At 41.9% G+C, this 13,806-nt stretch overlaps 1 protein-coding gene across 1 annotated transcript in view; it reads right to left on the reverse strand.

The window, feature by feature from the left end:
• LOC121876385 (histone-arginine methyltransferase CARMER-like) overlaps window positions 1-13,376 on the reverse strand; it is a 73,322-nt gene extending 59,946 nt beyond the window's left edge. The window contains exons 1-2 of the mRNA XM_042381458.1: window positions 13,284-13,376; window positions 12,547-12,815 (exon numbers count right to left, since the gene is read on the reverse strand). Coding sequence (XP_042237392.1) covers window positions 12,547-12,815; window positions 13,284-13,376 — 362 coding nt within the window. The remainder of the gene's footprint in view (window positions 1-12,546; window positions 12,816-13,283) is intronic.
• Window positions 13,377-13,806: the final 430 nt, after the last annotated feature.

Genomic DNA, 13,806 nt, shown 5'->3' on the forward strand with positions numbered 1-13,806 from the left:
ACTAAGAATCACCACAAGTAACATTCATGATTGGTTAACTTTAAACTCCTCATTAATTCATCAGACATAATTATGTGTCTGTAACAGAGCTCTTGTAACAGTAGTGTAGTGTAACATTGTGTCAACCTGTGGTGTAATGGTCAGCATGCTCGCCTCGCAAACGAGCGGATCCAGGTTCGATTCCTGGGCAGGGTGAAACTATGGGTAAGTTTCTTTACGCCATTTGCGTCTGTCTACCCAGCAGTAATTGGGAACCTGGATGTTAATCAATTTGCGGATCGTGTTCAGGGGAAATGGTTAGCCAGTGCAGTTGGCGAGTTGTCCGGTCTTCTCGGACTATTCCTTGACACTGGGTCACGCAATTCGTTAACTCAGGGTGTGATTGTTGTGTTGGTGACAGCTTCCACACCTTAAACAAATTCATATCTAGGTGGCCATCCTCGTTACACGAGGGGCAACCATTATTAGTGTAGTGTATTGTCCAGAAGAGGTTTTAACACTAAGTGCCTGGAGGATCCAGTGGTAGCACATGCTTTCAGAGAGCAACTCGAACATAGGACAATAAACAACCCGACAACAAACAACTCTAAATCCCAGTGCCGAATGAAGTATTATCGACACTGTAATGACAAAAACCTGCAGAGAGACCCTTGGCCAGATCGAAAGAATACACCAGGACTAATTTCATGAAAATGACCCGGCAATCAATGTACTCGTCAATGGTAAATGTGCTGCTTTAATTGATTGGCAAAACAACCCTCAGTCTCAGACCAAAGCTGATACCTTCCACAAGAAGAAAGAGGCGGCCCAGCATTAACCTCGCAAACTAAAGGACGACTGGTTTAAAAATAAAGCATGTGAAACACAAAAACTTGAAGATGAACATAAGATGCAAAAATTTTTCAATTCCACTAAAACATTTTACGGGCCAATCACTCATGGCACAGCCCCCCTCTGCTCATCTGATGTTAACTCCCTGATTAAAGACACATCCATCAGCAGTGAAAAGAGCACTACCACTTGCTCCTCAACCGAAACACCAATGTGGTTGTCCTGACTTCCCAGAAGGTCCCTCAGCATCCAGAGCTGACCCACCTCAACAATCCTCCATCCCTGGGTGAGGTAGCTACTGCTATCAAACAGATGAAAAGTAACAAAGCCTCAGGGCTTGATGGAGTCCCAGCCGAGGTGTATAAAGCAGGAGGACCTCTGCTTACCAGTCGCCTCCACTCTCTCCTGGAGAATATATGGGAAAAGGAGGAAATCCCCCAAGCTCTTAACCCTTAAGCCCCGGATTAGGGTGCTGTTGGCAGTACCCTCCCACCCTCCCCTCCCCGGGACAAATCAAGAAAAAATCAACTTTACCCCCAAAAAATAAATAAATAAATACATGGTGGAAATAAGCGGATGTTCTGGAACGTCACCTGGGGCCTAAGGGTTAAAGACGCCTCCATTATCAATATTTATAAGAACAAGGGAGACCGGTCAGACTGTATACATTGGCATTCCACTATCAGTCATTTTTTCTTTAATATCAGTTGTTACTTCTACTGTACATTAAATAACATTAATTAAAACATACATATTTTTTACATTAATTTAACTACAATAACAACCAGAGTCTTATTTTCTTCAGTTTCAGGTGGATAACTGACATTATGGGTGTAAACACTGACAATAATACCGTCTCTTATCCTCTTGTGTGTTTTAATATTCTATGTAGTATTATTAATGAATTGTATTGTTCATTTCACGTATATAAAGATTAATTCAATCAAATACATATTCAGTAATAAACAATAATGAATCTTTTGTACATATTCTTAAAAAGACAAATGACGTGGTATCCTTAAATGTACACGTACATATATGTTGGTGTTCCCAATCCATCTCTTTTTTCTTTTTTGCCATTAGTGGTTAGTTACTTCTACTGTTCCATTTATTAACATTAAATAACATTACTTAAAAATATATTCCTTTTTTTACATTAATTTCACTACAGCTACAACCAGGGTCTTATTTTCTTAATTTTCTCGTGTAGAACTATTGTCCCGGACTCCTGGGTATAAACACAAACAAAAACAATGGCGTCCCATCTCCTCTTGTGTGACCATATTATTATTCATTCATATTGTATAAAGTGCATTCAGAAACATTATTTAAAGAATATAGTTTCCACTTTTCATTAATTGTTTTGTTTTGGGGGGGAAAGAGGGTAAAAAGCCACACAAAAGATATGAAAAGGTCACACTTGGGAACACATCTCATAATTATTGCTTTATTTTAATGGTAATTAAAGATTCGCAATAAGACGATTCACCTTACACTGCAATATTGGAGGACACATTACCGTCGTTATTCGAGGCTTTACTGTTTTGTAAATATATCAGAAACAAATTAAAAAAAAATATCACAGTCTACCCTCAAGTTCGTACTCTATTACAGTACAGTAATCCCGTGTTTTTGGTGGGTTTTTTTATCGCGGTTTTGACCATTCGTGTTTTTTTTTAATTATATATATATATATATATATATATATATATATATATATATATATATATATATATATATATAGTATATATAATATATCCTTTAAAAACAAAATTTTTAATTTCTCTCCATTTTCGATATTCCCGTGTGGTGCGGCAAACAGACGCCACTCTTTCCAGCCTCAGACACCCGTTGCTTCGAGAAGCCTCAGTCCACAGGTGCCTACCGTATTGTGAACGCTACTGTGACTGCGTGAGGGCGGGCAGACGCCGGGACAGCAGGGAGAGGCTGGCAATGTGGGTGTTGCCGACCTCAGCGAAATATAAATATTTTTATTTACTTTTTAATAAACTTTTTTTGTATATAACAGTGTTTACGTTTTTCCATTATTATACTACAATATGATAAGTTTCAAATAATGATGTTAGTAAATGCCGGTACAGTGCATCAGTGTGACCACTGGGCTGTGAGTGGCGAGCATGGCGTGGTTAAGTGCATGACCTACCTGAGCAGTCAGTTTGGTGGCCACAGGTAGAGTGATTCCTAAGAGTATTCACAATTTTGGCTTTTAGGAATGTAATTCCCACAAAAAACACTGGATTACTGTACTCTATTAATTGAGCAAAGAGTTGAGGGTAGACTGTCAGATTTTTAATAAATTTGGTTCTCATTATCTGTGAGAGGATTTTCCAATTATTAATTATTTGCTCTCTCTCTCTCTTGTAAACCATCAGCGAGGCCGAGTCTGCTTCTATCATAATCTGTGTGTCATACCATCCACCTCGCTCACCCACCAGAGACACTCTTATCAATCATCTCATTACCACCTCAGACCACCTAGAGTTAGGTACCCATGTGCCAAGTTCGTATTATGTGGGGATTATAATGAAATTGACACCACTAATATCCAGGACCAGCTTCCCCACACACAGTCAAAATACCCTTGACCTTATCTTAACCGACTTAGCGGACCAATACCAACCACCTCAACCAATGCCTCCTATCAGGAGTAGCACACACCTATCAGTGCTCTGGCCCCCAGCTGCCACTCCCACTCAAGTACAGAGACCCTACATGCTGATTACTGACTCTGCAGTGTGTCTCTTTGGGCAGTGGAGAGTTCACTATCCCTGGACTGAAGTACTTAGTGTGGATGACGTGGACACCAAATGGATAAATTATACCAACACCACCACGGAAGCTCACCACCACTTCTTCCCCGAGAAGTCTGTCAGATCTCATCCAGCTGATTTGCCCTGGATAACACTTCGGATCAAAAGACTTATGAAACAGAGAGACAGAAACTTTTATCTCAATGACCACAACCGCTACAGGTCCCTTCGCAACCAAGTCATCCGCGAAATACGCACCGCAAAGAAGTCCGACTACCCAACAAAATTGCACCACCTGAAGCAGACCAACAACAGTCAGTGGTATGGTAAGCTTAAATAACTCTGTGGACTAAACAATAAGACACACCCCCTCCCCTTCCTTAACCACCTCACTAATGTTGACGCAGCCCAGCAATCAAATAACCATTTCGCTACTGTATGCCAGACGCTCCCCCGGCTTGACATAACCAATCTCCCTGCTTACCTACCAGCCTCCTTTCCCACTGACTTAGTAGAAGAATTTTAAGTAACAAAACGTCTGAACAAACTGAAGTTAAAACGCTCCACCAACCCCATTGACTTACCAGTAAAACTCTTCAAGGAATTCTCCCCGGAGCTTGCTAAACCCCTCTGCTCCATCATCAATGCTTCCCTCAGTCAAGCCAGATGCCCAGCTTATGCTGGGCTTATGCTGATACAGTATTGCAGGAGCCGTAGATCAGCAATTTGGTAATATGAAACTTCCTCCACCACTCACCGTCTTGTCAGCTTTCTCGACTACATACAGTATACCGCCATCTGGAGAAACGAAAAACGTCTGTAGCTGTCGCCTTCATTGACTTCACTAAGGCATTCGACCTAGTCGACCATAATTTAATCATCAACAAAGCTATCAACCTCGGGTTTCGAAGAAGTCTTATACCATGGCTTACAGACTTCCTCAGTAACTGATACCAAGCTGTACGCTTCCGAGGGGCTGTCTCCACCTTTCAGTCACTCACCTGTGGTGTACCCCAAGGCACCAAGATGTCCACTATGCTTCCTTATGCTTATCAATGATGCCCTAAGAGAAACCCCTGCTCGCTGGAAATATGTCGAAGACTACACCATTGGTATAAGCATCAACAATACTGCTCCCGACTATACCGCCCTTCAGGATTTATTGAACGGTCTCCAAAACTGGGCCACCAACAACCTCGTCACCATCAACCATACCAAGACCATGGTTATGCACATCAACCTCTCCTCCGACGTTGTACCACCACCTTCCATTACTTTAGGCCCAAACACACTCCAGGTTGTAGATTCCACTAACCTCCTCGGCGTCACCATAGACAACAAACTAAATTGGAAATCACACGTCAGTGAAGTTGTCAAATCCTCCAGTTTCCGTCTCCATCTCCTCCGCCGACTCAAGTCCCTCGGAGTTCCTGCCCCCGAGCTCCTCGGTGTTTACTCAACATTCATACTTCCCAAGTTCACCTATGCCTCCCCTACCTGGTCTTCCTCCCTAAATGCCACACAACATAAACACCTAGAAAAAGTGCAAAAGAGGGCATGCAAGATTATTCTCTTCCCTTCTTACTCCACATATCAAGAAGCGCTCAACACACTGACCCTCTCGGCTCTCACTGACCATCACGACGACCTCATTTGCAAATTTGGTGAGAAGCTTCTGCACAATCCTCGACACCGGCTCCTACAACCACCTGAGATTCCTCACCCGAGAATTGCTGTTCGACACCACAACCACATCCAGCCCATACGAGCACGAACTGATCGCTATAAGAACAGCCCAGTCCCAACCATTATAAAAATTATCAATAACTTGTTATAAACCAGTGTATTCACTCCCAGTCAATCTTACTTTTTGCACTGACACTATGTTGAAATGCCCTGTAGTTTGAGCTTCTACCCACCTAGTTATTATACAGTCAACCCTCACATTACGCGGTTAATGTAACCCGGAGGGTACCGCGGAAAGTGAGGAACGCGTAAAGTGAACAACATAACATATGGGATTAATTGAAATGGAGTCCAGGCCGATCCCCAAACTCCACTTTTTGACGACACATAACTATGTTGCAGTAAAAATTTTATCTTAACTTTATGATGGTATGAAAAAACAAGTAATATAGAAGAGGTTAGGTTAGGAAAGATAAAGGTTAACATAGGAAAAATAAAGGTAAGGTTAGAAAACTAAAAATTATGTGGAACACTTACGGTAGTAGAAGAGATGGGTCAGCATACGGGGATGGAGGCTGGTTCCGAGGCAGAGGGCAGATTACTGGCCCTCAGGTGAATCACCATTACTAGGTGAATCATCATCACTGTCACTTACAGTTGTCAGGGCTTCCCTGACAAATCCCTCAAAGTCAACTTCACTGTCACTATCACTGGCTTGGGCTGGCTGTGGTTTGGCGTTAATCTGTTATCTTGATGTTTGATGCACCGATGTCTGGTTCCATAGCCTGCCGGCAGTTATGGAAGACATGGTCATTGTTGCGAAGGACTTCATCTTCCTCACTCCATAACCTCAATATCACTATGACTTAAATTGTGTTCTTGAACTTTCTTCTTCCTCTCACTGACGTGTTCTTCTTCCAACATCTGGCAGTCACTTCAGGATTTCTGATCACCTCAAGGATGTCGTCGTTGGTGGTCTCGAGAAGCCTGGAACTGTAACAGTCTGCAGCTTCTCTGGCAAGGTCCACTGCTACACATTCTGAACCTCACCAGTCCGGTTGACTCCTCCTCTCACCTGGTACATGTCTCCATGCGTGATTGTAGCAATAGACAGCTGATCCCATGACTCCACCAAGATGTCCACAGCTTTCTTGATGTTAAATTCTCTCCAGAATTGTTTTGGTATTTTTGCTGTTCTAACTGTTGTTCCTCATCTTTGCGCTCTTTGCTCTTCGGTGTCACCAGGTTATAACTCTTCCGGTGTTGGTGTAGTCGTTCAGGAGCTGGAATTTTGTTGTTGAGAATGCAGCTTTCATTGCAAATCAACTCCTGGTCCATGGGCTGTAATATAGACGTAGTGTTGGGAAGACCACTTTTACGTTGGGGTGACGTCTAACAGTAGGGGCGGTTTCCTGGTCGTTGTCCAGCAGCAACAAAATATTAAATGGGACATTCTGTCGCTCACAGAATTTCTTTACATCGGGAAAAACAGTCATCAAACCAGGAGGCAGTGTAGAGAACATCCATGCCTACGTGCTGTCAGCCAGTGGACATTTAGCTTAGTCATGTCCATGCTCTTGTAGGCGTGCAGCGGGCTGTGTGGATCACCGATAACTTGAGCTTACAGGTACATTGGTGGTAAACAAACGGTGATGCGTTCCTTCTGCATTTCCCCGAATCCTGCTGGCATTCTTCTGCGAAGGACTTGGAAGGTAGTTTTTCAGAAAAGACCAGATTCGTCCATGTTAAACACCTGGTCGTCACTGTACTGTCCTTCCTCCATAATCTCATAAGCGAATTCGAGCCGCCAGCACGATCAGCACCGACTCTTCACCACCAATGTTTATATTGGTGATCTTTCTCGGATCTTAAACCTCTGTAACCCAGGGAAGCAGTAAAGAGGTTTGGGCTCTGAAGTTCCCATCTTTTAGTGCCCTGCCATGTACAGTTCGTCATAGATCCTTCACAGAGCGAAGTGTCGACCGCCATGTTCTCGGCGCCCTGGCCTTCATTACTCACAAGTAATTTTTTCTGTCTTGAGAAGCACCTGGTTGTGAAAATACTTGATCATAGACACCTGTAGACTTTGTGATCTTCATGTGCTCCTTTATCTTGGCTGAATCCTTCTTTATAGTCCGGATCGAGGTTCGTTCCGCCATGCTGGCCCGCCATCAACCTGCCTTGTTCCTTTCTCAACTCTTGGATGATGCTATACTTCACCTCGTGGCAAGGCGTCGTTCTTCTTCTGGTTTAGTGCCGCTGGGTCCAGGAAGGAAGGTTTCTCTTGGGGTGGTGGTCCGTGAAGCCATTTTCTGGAACAATGGATGCGCGTTTGAGTGGCCTGGAGGATGACTCTGCAGCTAGGTTAGCGTAATCTCTCTCCCTCCCCTCCCTGCATGGTGGACCGTCTATAATTACAGCTAGCAGCAGGGGGTAGGATGCATGGCCAATCACAGGTCTGATAAGTCATATGGCGTCAGTGATAACGCAACAAAGAGCGCACACTCGCAACCTTACAGCGCCGCTTGCCAGCGGAGGCAGGCAAGGGTGGGTGGTGGCGTGGGGCAAATCTAAAAGCGTCGCGCGGACACTCCGGCGTGTCGTTTCCGACCGCGTAATGTGAGCACGTGAGGTTCTGGCAAGGCACCGCGTTAACGGTGAACCGCGGAATGCGGGACCGCGTAATGTGAGGGTTGACTGTATATCATATTTGTGTCACTTATGTTACTTGTATATTATTTGCAAATTAGAGACCCATTCCCCAATTATGTAACTGTATATTTTCAGCCTTCCGGCTGCCAAGCTTTTTCAATAAACCGTTAATTATTATTATTTTATTATTACCGTATTTTTCGGCTTAAAAGACGCACTTTTTATGACAAAAATATACCACGAAAATTACCATGCGTCTTCCAGGATGCTAGTTGATGAGTTGTAGCAGAGGTTTTTGAAATCAGCCCCTTACAAAGACTGTTACCTCATTACAGTATTTAACAATTACAAGTATTCTCTATACAGTACTATAAAACTATTGATTTAGCTAATATTGTCGATATATTGCAAAAAAAACAAATAATAAACCCTTGCTGCTGTGTGGTTTGTTCACTAATGGCAGTGGTGCGGCACGGCCATCTATTGAGGAATTGCTAAAGGTTGTCTGCTGGTCTCAAATGCAGGAATGTTTGTTTCTTTATATGTAGGCTCTCATATTTGGACACCTATTTACAGTAGGCTCTCATATTTGGATACCCATTTAGACTGTAAAAACCCCACAAAATTAAAATCTTCCAAATTTAAATACACCTTCGTCATCCAAGTAAAAACACACACACAACAACATTGGCTGTCCTTATGTTTTCAACTTTATTACCACTGGTGGGTAGATATTTTTTTTTTAATTCAGAAACATTAATTAAAATATATATGAACAGTAAATAAGTGTTGCTTTCATATTCTTATGTAGAGTAATGATGATATGTTTACACATGTGCTCACTTACATACGTGATCTCACTTTTTTTTACCCTTAATTGTTAGCTACTTCCATTGTTCCACTTATTAACATTAAATAACATTAATTAAAACAACCATACTAATTTTACAGCTACAACCAGGGTCTTATTTTCTTCAGTTTTATAATTATGTAGAACCAATCAGTCACTGGTTTTGCAAAAAACAAGTTGTTTTTTTACTTTTATTTTGTTTTTAAATAAAGGTTTTTGGTTTATATAGACGTTGATATACATGTTTACATTTGCTTACCTTCTACTGTTGGAAAATATTTCCCGTCGTTGTCATACCGACAAAAACAAGAGAAAAATTGTAAACACTACAGCCCCTAAGGTGTGGAGGTGACCAGGTGTATAAAATGAGTGCTGTATTAAAGATTTCACCTTATACAGATTTTTTTTATAATTGATGAAAATGACAACTGATAAACAGTTCTAAGTGATGATATTCAAAGAGGTGTGTGTACTTGTGCCAAAAGGGCTGTATAATTATCAAGTAACAGTTTCAATGGTGTTTTCACTGGTGTCGGTAGTAGGGAGGTACCGGGTACTACTGCCTGGGAAGATATTGGTAGACCCTGCTGCCATATGGCATCACGAAAATTGTGACCAAGTCCCAGGTTGCTGATCTGACTTTCTGCCACATTTACACACACTTGCAGGGTTTCAATTGTTTCTCTTACTTTGACAACACAACATAAATATATTGTTTCTCAATCTTGATTTTTTTTTCATTTTTGTATTTATTATTATTATTATTATTAAATTGTTGCCCCCTAGGCCCCAATGTGGGTCAGTGACTTGTGCCAGGTGGGTTAATACCTGAAAAAAAAAAATTAGAATTTCATTTCCAAAATCAGGGTGCGTCTTCCACGATGCAGTATCTTCTAAGACGAAAAATTCGGTACCTACCCCTCTAGAACTGACCGCCATCTTCTGACCAGGAGATGCTAATCAGTCCACCATGGGAACAACAGCAGGTTGGCTTCACACCTGACTACGAGATAACACAACACCACCCAGCAGAGTGAGGTACTGTGACACCACCCGGTGTCCCCATGACCATGTGAGGTCCTTCATATCAACACCCGAGGACGAGTTACTGCACCACATGAACACCACACCACCCGGTGTTCCCATGACCACGTGAGGTCCTTCATATCAACACCCGAGGACGAGTTACTGCACCACGTGAACACCACACCACCCGGTGTTCCCATGACCACGTGAGATCCTTCATATCAACACCCGAGGACGAGTTACTGCACCACGTGAACACCACACCACCCGGTGTTCCCATGACCACGTGAGATCCTTCATATCAACACCCGAGGACGAGTTACTGCACCACGTGAACACCACACCACCCGGTGTTCCCATGACCAGTCCAGGCCGGGGCCATCAACTGTAAACTATAATAATTTGTGTGTTCAATTCATGTTCCTTCTCCTTTCAGTAATGAAAGCTTTTGTTAAACGACCCACCCACCCCATGTCTTTGTATGTAATAAGTCATTTTTGTCCAATGTATATTTTCAGCCTTCGGGCTGCAGAACTTTTTCATAAAACCGTTCACACACACACACTTTATTCTCCCCAAACTAACGTATGCATCACCAGCCTGGTCATCTTCTTTCAACTCTACCCAACAACGTCGGCTAGAGAAGGTACAGAAACGGGCCTGCAGAATCATGCTCGGCGCAGAATACTCTGGCTACATCAACGCTCTCTCCACCCTGGAAATGTCATCCCTCAGTGACCTCCACCACGAAGCACTAGCAAGGCTTGGCAGTGGACTACTGCACCACCCTCGTCATCGCCACCTCCTGCCACCGGCAGCCCCCCACCCAACTCGAGCAGTCCTCCACTACAACAAAATTCAGCCCATAAGAGCTCGCACTGATAGATATAAGACTAGCACCATCCCATCTATTGTTAAAATAATAAACAACTCCTGATTTATGTACTGTACAGCCCTGTAAATGTATTCAACGCATATCATTATGTCTAATTCAAATGTAAGTTTGTATATTTTCAGCTTTACACGGTTTCACTTTCCACGATTTGTCATTTACACGGTACCTAGCCAGAACCGCGCGGTGCATCTACTCACATATGCTGAAGTATAATTTTTTATTTTTTTATTTAGCTCATAAAATTCATACAAATTACCCGGCCAGAATATAATTTCCATTGCTGGAATTCTTACAATATGATGATCATTTTGAATGTAAACATCATGGATTTTGCATTAGACATACAAATTTTAGATCTAATGTAATAATTTGGTTTACACAAAGCAAATATTTTATCGTTTGTGCAAAATATATGAAGTTTACATTCAAAATATTCCCTGACCTGCAAGGAATCCAGAAATGTCAATTATATTATCCTAACTTTAGTCTGAGTTATTATTTATTACTAAAAATGTAAATTACTATTTTCTCCCAAAGCTTCTCTGGTAGGGAGGGAAGGTGGGGGGTGGGGGGGAGGGTTGGGACCGACCGACCATCTGGCGCGGTTGGAAGAGGGGGGGAGGCAAGGTGGGGTACTTTGATTGAGAGATAGTTTCGTGAAAAATATTTTTTTTTTTATTAACTGAAGATATTTGTTTTAGCTCATAAAATTCATACAAATTACTGAACCAGAATATAATTTACATTGCTGGAATTCTTACAATATGATGATCATTTTGAATATAAACATCATGGATTTTGCATTAGACATACAAATTTTAGATCTAATGTAATAATTTGGTTTACACAAAGCAAATATTTTATCTTTTGTGCAAAATATATGAAGTTTACATTCAAAATATTCCCTGACCTGCAAGGAATCCAGAAATGTCAATTATATTATCCTAACTTTAGTCTGAGGTATTATTTATTACTAAACGTTAAAATCTAGTGTTTTCACCCAAACATTTCTCAGAGAGGTAGGAGCTAGTGAGCTGGGAAGAGGGGGGGGGGGAATTTGAGTCCATTATTTGAATGGACATTAACCTGGCGACTGTATTTCTCTTAAATATTAATTGTGTGAGCATACCATCATAAAATTTAGATGTTATTTTTACTACAACATAGGTATTGTGTCGGAAAAAGTGGAGTTTGGGGGTCGGGCCAGTCTCTATTGGAATTAATCCCATATGTTCTGTTGTTCACTTTATGCGGTTTTCACTTTCCGCGGTACCCTGTGGGTTCAATTGACCGCGTAAATCGGGGTACTACTGTATTATTATTATTATTATTATTATTATTATTATTATTATTATTATTACACACACACACACACTCACTCACTCACCTGCAGGTAAAAGAAATAATTGTTCTAATGGCAAACACATAAAGGGAATATACATTTCCTTGAAGTAAAAATGTATATCCCCCCGTCAGCAAATGTTATTCACGGATTTTGCTATTCGTGGCCTTTTTGAGAACATAACCCCCGCGAATTTGGGGGCCCCCTATACTCGATTCTGAGTGACAGCAAAGTAGTAGTGTAGTGTAGTAAAGTGTAGTGTAGTAAGCAAAACAAGGAGAAAAAAACTACCGTACTTTATGCCTCACATCTCACCACTAATATGGGGATAAAGGTAACTTCACTCGGACAAGTCTTACGTGTAACAATCTCTGTCAAGAATCTGTCATGAGACTCTCGCACCAAGCCTGCCATGGAAGAAGTAGAGAGAGGTGGCTCACAGACACATGGAGAGAGACACAAGCACACATATACTGTAAACATAAATTCTTACCAGAAATTTGCCTTATTAAGCTGCTCATAATAAAGTGACTCATCATTGAAGGGGGCCACGTGCAGGTCGCCCCGGGAAGGGAACATGCGGCCACTGGGTTTAAGCCACTTCTTGGCATGCAGGTACGTCTCCAACATTCTCTCGTTGTACAACATGTAACCCATGGGCTCAGATATTATCATGTCCACCATATCCGGTAAGTCTATCTCCTCTATCTTGCCAGCAATCACCTGGATGGTCTCCTGAAGATTATTTGCTCTGACCAGCATCTGCAACATAACACACAGTCACTTAACATACTACAGTACTCTACTCTATACAGCTACAGTACTCTACTCTATATAGCTACAGTACTCTACTCTATATAGCTACAGTACTCAACTCTATATAGCTACAGTACTCTACTCTATATAGCTACAGTACTCTACTCTATATAGCTACAGTACTCTACTCCATGTAGCTACAGTACTCTAATCTATATAGCTACAGAACTCTACTCTATATAGCTACAGTACTCTACTCCATATAGCTACAGTACTCTACTCCATATAGCTACAGTACTCTACTCTATATAGCTACAGTACTCTACTCTATATAGCTACAGTAATATACTCCATATAGCTACAGTTACTCTATATACCTACAGTACTCTATATAGCTACAGTACTCTACTCTATACAGCTACTGTATATAATCAGGTTAATAATGAGTGGGGAGACACACACTCACAATATTACACCAAGAACAAGATGATACACAAGGTCACCCAACACAACCAGTCTGAAGATGACAACAATGAAACCACTGCTGAGCCACAAAACGACGACCATCATACTTAACGTGTGAACAAGAGGCTCACTACCTACAGTAATGGATGGACCCAAAGATGCCAACACTGAACACAACAATACTGATCCTAGGATTATGAATATTAACCGCTGGAATATTCCTCCTCATTCTTGCGGCTAAATTGTACAAAATAATAATTTAACAATGTGTCGGTGAATATCGGATGTCACCCTAAGCATTGCCACCCAAGGTTTCTTCTCATCCCTTACGGCATAAATTGTAAATATTCCGTGTGTTCACCGGCGATCACCAAGCGAGTGGTGACCTGGCAGCGCTGGGTCGGTGGAATAATGCGAGGCTCGGAGCAGGTCAGTGTCGATAGGCCTACTTTGACAGGGGTTGTCTCGAGACTCTCGCCCCTATGGGGCCGAGAGTGCTCCCATGCGGTCGCCTCCCCACCATAGTAACGGA

This window comes from Homarus americanus, unplaced genomic scaffold, assembly GCF_018991925.1.
Source record: "Homarus americanus isolate GMGI-L3 unplaced genomic scaffold, GMGI_Hamer_2.0 scaffold34921, whole genome shotgun sequence".
Classification (NCBI taxonomy): Eukaryota; Metazoa; Arthropoda; class Malacostraca; order Decapoda; family Nephropidae; genus Homarus; species Homarus americanus.